Source organism: Octopus bimaculoides, chromosome 4, assembly GCF_001194135.2.
Source record: "Octopus bimaculoides isolate UCB-OBI-ISO-001 chromosome 4, ASM119413v2, whole genome shotgun sequence".
Taxonomy (NCBI): Eukaryota; Metazoa; Mollusca; class Cephalopoda; order Octopoda; family Octopodidae; genus Octopus; species Octopus bimaculoides.
The window spans coordinates 1,219,237-1,229,431 of record NC_068984.1 but is presented as its reverse complement, the minus strand read 5'-3'; the positions used below and the strand labels follow the sequence as shown (position 1 = coordinate 1,229,431).

The window sequence follows — 10,195 nt, the reverse complement described above, 5'->3', positions numbered from 1 at the left end:
GTCGTTGTAATTGATGATCCCTTTCCCCATAAATTTCAGGTCTTGTGCCTCTCCTAGAAAGGGTTGTTATTATTATTATTGACATTGTTCCTGTTGTATTATTTGTTCAGGGCTGAAGAACAAAAGAAAGAAAGATATGCCAAGACAATGGCAGAGATGAAGAAGTTTATTCCAAGTAAGAAAATACCATCTATTCATTTATTTTTGAAAATGAGTTTTATTTATGTGTGTATGTGTTTGTGTTGATTCTGTTTGATATTTACAATGTTGTAGAAGTAATAGTAATAATAATAATAATAATAATGATTATGATAGTAATAATAATGATGGCTATGATAATAATGATAAATTGGTGAATAATATTTTTCAAGAAAATATGCATGGAGCAATTATTTTGAGAAAAAATAAAAAGTAATTACATGCAAAATGTTCTATAATTAAATTTCTGTTATGATATATATTTTATAATGATAGCAAACGAGCCTGCTCTGAGCATGTGCATGTAGATTGAGGGAGGGAGGGAGGGAAGGGGGGGGATGGTGGAGAGGGCACTTGCCCTAGGTGTCAGGGTGACCGTGACTTTATGGGGTTTCCAGGAGCAGCCTTTGGAAGTCTCCCCCACGATGGGGAATTTTCTTGTTTGTATTGTTTTTGTTCCTTTGTTATTTTACTGTTTACATACGTTCATGTAACTCCACATCATATTGTACTGTATCATTTCTCCACCATCTTTGATTTGTTTGTAAAGCCTTAGTAATTTCTAAAGACATCATCATCGTCATCATCAAATCATAATAATAATAATAATAATATGGACAGATAGATTATAATGTATATGTATGTATTCTTTTATTCTTTTACTTGTTTCAGTCATTTGACTGCGACCATGCTGGAGTACTGCCTTTAGTCAAAAGAGTCGACCCCAGGACTTATTCTTTGTAAGCCTAGTACTTCTGTGGGTGTTACTTGAGTGTCACATTGGGAGAGGCTTTGTCTTCGCTCTGAGCCTTGTCCCATATAGAAATGGTGTGTCGTTTGTTTGCCATTGTCTGCTAAAGTATATCTAGGCTTTCAGTGTTTTGATAGTGGTGGATGGGTGGAAATATTTCATTATTTGAAAACAGTTAGGGGTTGGTGACAGGAAGAGCATCTGATTCTAAAAAAAATTCTACCACGCCAAAATCTTGTGGAACTCATGCAAGCATGGTAAAATAGATGCCAAAACAATGGTGGTGATGGTGGTGGTAATAACAAAGATGTATTAACGACATTAGAGAAATTATTGAGGGGTGCTTTGACTAATACGGTAATGATGTTGAACCATTATGAAGGGATGTTCCTGGCTGGGTTGGTTGTTATGTGCAGTTGTTGTTGAAACATCATATTGAATAATTGATTCAAGACTTTAACTTGATCCACAAACTGCCACCAACTGAAATAGTCACATAAAAAACAAACTAGTTTTCAATCGTTAACCTGAAATTTGTTGCCATTTGGTTTCTTTCTCTTTTCTTTATTCATGAATCTAAGGACTAATTCTTCTTTCTGTTCTTAATCTACAACTGTCTGGAGACCATTAACATTCATCTATTCCAATCATCATCATGATAATGAGGTATATAATCACCACCACCACCCCAACCACCACCATTAGCTTCACAATGAAAATTATGATCATCACCACCACCACCACCACCTCCTCCTCCTCCTCCTCCCCCTATAATCCTGATCAATATTATCACCATCATCTATTTAATGTCCGCTATTCTAGTCAGGCTGGCTTGGATGGGTCTCTGATACACTTGACCTACAAAGTTCAAGGACAATGTCCATTCTTATTGAAACAATATCATGTCCCATGCCCCCGGATCACTGCAGCTCTGGCATCCAACAACCTAATGAAACAAACAAAAAAAAGTCATTAAATATTTTTCTCTCTCTGAATATTTCATTGTGTTTAAGTTTTTATTTTCATTGCTCCATTTATTGAAAACCCTGACCCCCACTCATGTAGCTGGCATTGCTGTATATGTTGGATAGGTCGGTGCAGACATAGCTGTGTGGCTTCCCAACCCTGTAGTCTTTGGGTTCAGTTCCACTGCTCAGCACTTTGGTATCTTTTACTATTCTAGCCTTGAGCTAACTAAATCCTTGTAAGTGAATTTGGTAGACAGAAACTTATATGATGGGATTCTTTCAGTTCCTGTCTACCAGATTCACTAATAAGGCTTTGGTTGGTTTGGAGTGATAGAAGAAGACACATGCCCAAGGTGTCACACAGTAGGACTGAACCCAGAACCATGTGGTTGAGAAAGAAATTTGTTAACCATACAACCAAATCTGCATCTGTAATCTGTGTAACAAATTCTCTTTTGATTTGGTTTAGCTTTTAATCTTCTGCCAATTCTGTTACCATTTCCCCAGAATATTTCCCCTTCCAGTATTCTTCCACCATATCCACCATATCACTTCAGTTCACCAGTGATCCTATTAAATAGGTTGGCAGCAGATATTCTATCGCAACAGAAGTTGATATTCTTCAACATTTGACTCCTGTCTGCTAATGTGTTAAGTGTGCCATGGCTGTTGCGATAACTGCATTTAAGCAGAAGGGGAAGAAATAAAAAAGAGGGAGTAGAATATAATTAATTCTGTTTTGTGATTGAGAACTTTAAATGGAAATTAAATGGAAATTAAAAAAAGATGTCAGTTTTAATGTGGGCAAACATGGATTTGAATAACGGTGCAACTGTGTGCTGGAAATAACAAGTGAGCATTAGAAACATTAGGCAAATGTATGTCAGAGTGAAGGTCAGTGGAGTTAGTATGGACGTGTAGTGTAAATGGAGAGCGGCTGCTGTGAAATGGTGCAAATATTTGGTGGGTTTGAAAGTGGACAATGGTGTTAACAGGTTAAGGAAGACTTGGTGAAGAAATGGCAAGATTTAATCTGAGAATATTAGTTCTGACAGACAAGATATTAGTTGTATTTTGGAGAAGAGGGGAGGAATGGTGGATGTTGTGTTGCAGACATGTTTGGCATATAACAACATCAAAAAAAACAAAAAAACCAACTCAGTGCTAAAATGATGCCAATTAAATGTACATCTGTATTCTTGAAAGACTGTTTAATAGAAGCAAACATAGGTTTATATGCCAAACTTTCAGTAAACATCTATTTAATTCTTTGTTCTTTTAACAATTAAAATCCTAAGAGAGAGTCATTGCTGGCATCACCTTCATCATCACCATCATCACAACCACCACCACCATCACCACCCATTTATTATTCAGTGTTTCTGTTGAATCAGTCTTCTCTTCTCCGGTGCCTCTCTCTCTTGTTCTAGGCCATCATCGTCATCTCCTTCAGAAAGTTCAGCCTCTTGTGATCAGCTTTCACCATATGTTCATTGTCTCCCTGGGGCTTCCTCTTCTGCAGGTCTTTTCCACTGGGATTACTTTCTTTCTCTTTTTACCATTTAGTCTGTGATAAAAAAAAACCGGCACCCTTGACCCTTTACATTTCAAGACTCTAAAACAAGTAGGAGGCCCAGTTGCAACAGAGTGGACTAAAGACCACTTGGTAAGGTCAAACAAGGTGACTCATTCTTCATACAGATCATCAACTCAGTCTCTTTTCTCATTTCCTATCCCATTCCTCTCACACTCACTTCTTCTCTCAGCTCAGTTACATTCTGTCACTCTATTATGATGTGGTGTTTTCCACATCTATAATGTGCGGCCACTGTTGTGACTGTAGTTGTTGTATCTACTCTAGTAGTCAAGATATTTTCTTGGTCTCAGATACAGTGTATCTCTTCTCTACTGGAACGGTAATATATCGCTTTGTCTATCGTGCTTTCGCTGATAGCTCTGCAAGACACCGAATTTGAACCGTCTACCTTGACTGTGACTCAAACTCGAGTCATACTTTAACCTCTTGACACCTGAGTAAAAGCCCCACCCTCCACTCAATACCACCATCCCCCACTCGGTCTTGGAGTCTTGTCTTGCAAGTTACTTGATGACCTCGCTAGTGCTGGTGCCATGTAAAAAGCCCCCACTGTACCCTCTGAAGTGGTTGACATTTGGAAAAACTTCCGTGTATCCATCCATAAAAAGCATACCAAAGCAGACAATGGAATCTAGTACAGTCCTCTAACTCATTTGATCCTGTTTCACTGGCAGCATAGCAGATGGCCATTAAATGCTACCACTGATGATAGTAGGAATAAATATTACCTTTTGGTATTAATATTGCCTCTGTTGCTAATATATATATATATATATATATATATATATGGGAGTACCAACAATTCATCGCCTGACAATTCAGCACCTGCCAATTCAGTGCATGGAATTGGTTGTATGTCTAAAACACATGCAACCAACAAACACAGCAGTCATCGAATAGATTAACTCTACACAAACAAAAAACATACATATACATGAAACAAACACCAGCAAATGAATGTAAACATATATATACACACACACACACCCATGTTTTTACATAAATAATTATCTTTTATATACATCTATAATGAATATAATTTAACATTTTAAATTCTTTTTCAATTTTTTATCTTTACATGTTTTTAAATAAATAATTGAAATTTTTCCTCTTCTTTTGTCATATCCCCAAAATAACCTTTACCTACATTCAATAAGATGTCCTGCACAGAATTGTTTATGTGCTGAATTGTTGCATCATGGATATAAGATAAGATTTAGTTGTTGCTGTAGAGCAAGAAGAGAGGGAATGAACTTTGGTCAGTTCCACTCAACACATGAACCAATCAAATGCTTAAAATTACTCCAAAGACCAGTGATTTCCTTTATAGAAATATAAAATATCCAATGTATCAACTTGTACCTGAATCTTACTTACATTGTAACCTGGGTGGTGTTAGAAATGAGTGTCTTAGCTTTATGAACCCCAAACCATGTTATTCTAGGAATGTAGTTCAAAGCACATAGCATCCATTTTTAATTTGGGTTTTTTTTCATCCAATTCTGGCCATTTTATTGATCGCAGTCATTCACTACATAATCTCTTTCTCTCTCTCTCTGTATTCCTGGTTGCCTCTTTCTCACTTGCTCTGTCTGTCTGTCTGTCTCCCTCTTCCTGCTTGCCCCCTCTCTCTCTTTCCTTCTCTATCACTGTCTCTCTCTCTCACTCACTTGCTCTCTGTTTTGTCAGTCTATTTGTCTGTCTCTCTCTGTGTCTCTCTCTCTCTCTCTGTGTCTATGTCTCTCTGTCTTTCCTCTATCATTCTGTCAAAGTACCCCCCCTCTCTTTCCCTTACTCCTTCTCGTTATCTTTTTGCCTTTCTCTCTTGTTATACATTCCTGGCAATACCATCTGTTAGACCGACTCTCAAAGAACTTCTTTCAGCCTCCTGTGGTCAAAAAAAGAAAACAAAACAACTCCTCTCCACCCACTTCACCCATCCACTTTCTTTCCTGCCTGCCAGAATATGAAGAAGACAAGGATGCAAGGGAGAGGAATCAACCGTTACCAATATTTGCTGACATTGTTTAGTGTTTGTCTGACAAAAATGTGCCAGGTTTTTGATTCTTCTCGCCTCACTTCTGTATCCCATTCACTGCTAACGATGCATCATTGTTGTCATCGTTAGTGGAGTCACTTAATTTTGATTGCCTGAAGGCTGTATTCCTAATTAAAAAAATAATTATACAATTTCTCCTTTCCTATCAGATAACGAATAATTTATTCTCTGACGTAGAATATAGCAGTTAATTGTTACATCATAACGAAGGCATGCATCCACACATACATATATGTCGTATATAAATGTAAGTATTTATACACGCACCTATGTGCACACATATATATATATATATATATATATATATATATATATATATATATACAATTATACATGCACATTGAATAGATTACCATTTTGACTAAGAATAGATTATTCGAATTGTGTACAAGGGATACATAGGTATATGTATATTTGTATGTGTATATAGATGAGTGTGTCTGTATGTGCATACGCACACATCTGAGTTATTTAACAGGAAGCAGATTCTACATGTGTGTGTGTGTGTATAATATCATCATCATCATCATCATCGTTTAATGTCCGCTTTCCATGCTGGCATGGGTTGGACAGTTTGACTGGGGACTAGTGAGCCAGATGGCTACACCAGGCTCCAATCTGATCTGGCAGAGTTTCTACAGCTGGATGCCCTCCCTAATGCGGACCACTCCAAGAGTGTAGTGGGTGCTTTTTACGTGCCACTCAGATGGTACTGGCAACGACCATGCTCAAATGGTGCTTTTACGTGTCACCTGCACAGGAGTCAGTCCAGCGGCACTGGCAACGCCCTTGCTCGAATGTTGTTTTCTACGTACCACCGCCCAAGTGCCTGTAAGGTGACACTGGTAACGATCACGCTCGAATGGTGCTTTTTTCGTGCCACTGGCATGGGGGCCACACAGCGGCCCTGGATGATGCTCTTAGCGCTCTACTGGTGCAGATGCCAGTCATGTGGTGCTGTCATGGAATTTGATTCCGATTTCACTTGCCTCAACAGGTCTTCACAAACAGAGTTTAGTGTCCAATGAAAGACAGGTACGCCTAAATGGGCTGGTTAGACCACTAACATAGGCCAACAGGTTATGGTCTCACTTGGCCTGCTGGGTCTTCTCAAGCACAGCATATTTTCAAAGGTCTCGGTCACGAGTCATTGCCTCGGTGAGGCTTAATGTTTGAAGGTCGTGATTCACTACCTCATCCCAGGTCTACCTCTTCCGAAGCTTGCTTCCCAACCACATGGTTCCGGGTTCATTCCCACTGAGTGGCACCTTGGACAAGTCTTACTGTAGCAGCTGTCTGGCTTCCATGCCGGTGGCACGTAAATAGCACCATTTGAGCCTGATCGTTACCAACGTCACCTTCCTGGCACTTGTGCTGGTGGCACGTGTAAAGACATTCGAGTGAGATCGTTGCCAGTACCGCATGACTGGCCTTCATGCCGATGGCACGTAAAAGCACCCACAGTTTACTGGATGTGTTTTTTTGTGGTGGCAGCCATTGGCGAGGTTGGTTTGGATGTTGTTTAGAGGAGAGAGTTCTCAATACTATGCGATGATGATGATGATGATGCCAGACAATGTGATCAAAAGTGTGAAAAGGAGGGAGAGCGAGGAGAGCAGAAGAACTAGGGTAAGAAGAGGATGATGGTAGAAACAGGGTGGTTGGGGTAGTAAATGAGTGGGAGAGAAGTACAATCGCAGCAGACTTTGGAAACTTTCTGTTTGTGTATGTGTGTGTTCGTGTCTCTCCCTCCTCCTCCTTCTGCTCCTCCTCCTTCTGCTCCTCCTCCTCCTCCTCCACTTTTATCGACCAATGTTGGTTTGTTTATATTTCTGCAACTTAATGGTTTGGTAAAAAGAGACCAAATAGAATAAGTACCAGACTTAAGAAATACCTAAACAAATCCTGTGGTCAATTTGTTTGACTAAATCCTCCAAGGCAGTGCTCCAGTATGGCTACAGACTGAAACATTTAAAAGACAGACATTCTGCTCTTCTCAGTAAATTGTCAAGTCATGTGATAAACTCTGCATAAACTTTCTAATGTCAAACATGGTTTTTCCAAAGAACAGTTTTGCATCCATTTTGTGTGTGTTTCCTCTTTCACACTTTGATCTAACAAATGTTTTTATTCCAAGAATTTCACAAACTGTTTGAGAAAACTGCTTGGCTAAAAGGCAGCAATTGATAAATTGCCTGCAATATTGACTGGAACACACTTAATAAGGTTCCATGCGTAAAAGTGCAATGTAATAAGGAGAAGAATTTGACAACTGAATGTTCAGTTGCAGAACAATCCAGTTCCTTAACTCGTTATTGATTCTCTGATTTATTTGGAATGGTTTGTTTTAGTGTTAGTTTTTGTAATTAAATAGACTCCAGGTGGCCAGATTCAGTTGACCTTATTACCTTCTCTAGGTCTCTTGTAAAATCGATCAATGTGTATGAAAATATCTGGAGTTGTTGGCAATTGCTTGAAATAATAATGATAATAATAATAATAATAATAATCAATAAATAACAGTTATTAGTTATACTAGTGTTTCTATAAATATCAGCCAAACCATTTAATGCTGCTATCTTTAGAGACCTGAGTTGTTTTTGTTTCATTGATTACTAACAAGTTGTTAGTTTATTTAATATCTCAGACATACTGTTTAACTGTATCAATACACATTTACACACACACACACATACACACACACATGTATATATGTACACATGTATATGATATACATATGAAATGTATACACATATGTATATATACATATATACAATGTATAATATATATATATATATATATATATGATGTATGTATATGTGTGTATGTCAATATAGAACCATAGTTTGCTTGTTGTCAAGGTTATTCGTATATGTAATTTCTCTCTCTGTTTCTCTGCTGCCAGTTATCGGAATAACTGTCGACAGGTAGACATGGATTTTCACAGCTTTTTGTGTTATTTAAAAAAATTAAAAAAATTTTTTTGTTACAATTGGATATGATTCTTGCTATTTATACTCTGCCATTAAAATGTCAATGCAAGATTTCTATCACGTTAAAAGATGATAAAAGGCATAAGGTTCTGGAAGTAGATTGATAGAGTTAATAGAAAGTTTGAAATATTGGTGATAAGAAAGGGAGTATTAGAGGGCAAGGACAGAAACACAGTATGAATAGTGACAACTAGAAGGGATTCAGGTTTTTTTTTTTTTTAATTTCTTGAGTGAAATATTAGTCATAAGTTTTAGAGAATCAAGTTGGTTAGAGTAATTTTAGAGAGAGAAAGATAATCATGTGTGATCAGAGATGAAATGTTATAAAGAGGACAGATGCATCATTGATCTGATTGATGGCTTCTATTAAATATAGCTAAGAATGACTATGCTTGAAGGATGTATGTTTTTCTTGATAGGAATGTTGCTTAGCTTCAGGTCAACTCAGTAATATCAAATATATGTATATTCCACCTATGGCCATCCCATGTGTTATATTTCTTGTGTATATGTAGAACAACAAAATTGTCCAGTCATAATTGGTCTGATGAAATATTTCATCAACTCAAATTCAATATAAGTATAACCGTTTGTATCTATTTCCTGACTTGTTTTACAATGTCAACAATGTCAAGCCAGTGTAGAAATCGTCCTGATGTGTTTTGTTATGTCTGTGGACAATTTATTGTGAAAGATCAAAAACGTACAATAACACCAGAGATCAAGAAGATTTATAAGCTATACTTTGACTGTCCTCTTGGAGATCAGGACAAGTTATGGGCACCACATTTTATCTGCTCAGCTTGTTCAAATGGCTTGCGTAACTCACAATGGAAGTCTGCCAGTTCCAATTCTACCAGATGATGGTATTGAAACATCAGATGACGATGCTGACTGTCACGATAGTGCTGCTGAGGAAGATTACGTGGCTGATGGCGACAGCTTTGAACCTCAGAAATGTTCCCAAGCTGAACTGAATGACCTTGTCACAGACCCGTCCCTCTCTAAAGACAAAGCAGAACTGTTGGCACCAAGACCGAAGGAGAAGTATCTGCCAGAGCACGGTGTTTGAATAACTTACTTTCAGCAGAGAAATGTAGTTTTACAAACGATTTTTTCTGTTGAAGGCCTGCTTTGCTTTTGCAATAACATCGATGGACGTTTCGAATGTTTAGCACCAAATCATAATCCTGCAGAGTGGCGTTTGTTTATTGACTCTTCAGAACGAAGTTTAAAAGCTGTACTTCTCCATAATGGTAATTTGAAGCCCTCCATTCCTATTGCACATTCCGTTCATCTTCATGAATCATATGAATCGAGATCGTTGCCAGTGCCCCTGGACTGGCTCTTGTGCGGGTGGCACATAAAATACACCATTTCGAGCGTGGTCGTTGCCAGTACCACCTGACTGGCCTTCGTGCCAGTGGCACGTAAAAGCACCCACTACACTCTCTGAGTGGTTGGCGTTAGGAAGGGCATCCAGCTGTAGAAACTCTGCCAAATCAGATTGGAGCCTGGTGTAGCCACCTGGTTTGCCAATCCTCAGTCAAATCGTCCAACCCATGCTAGCATGGAAAGCAGACGTTAAACGATGATGATGATGATGATATATATATATATATATATATA

The 10,195-nt window shown here is 38.1% G+C and overlaps 1 protein-coding gene across 4 annotated transcripts in view; it reads left to right on the top strand.

Annotated features, from left to right (window-relative positions):
* Positions 1–10,195, top strand: part of LOC106869038 (sorting nexin-14) — a 147,039-nt gene that overhangs the window by 125,218 nt on the left and 11,626 nt on the right. For all 4 annotated transcript variants that reach the window (XM_052966848.1, XM_052966847.1, XM_052966846.1 and 1 more), the window contains one exon: positions 111–175. In XM_052966848.1, the coding sequence (XP_052822808.1) occupies positions 111–175 (65 nt within the window). The remainder of the gene's footprint in view (positions 1–110; positions 176–10,195) is intronic.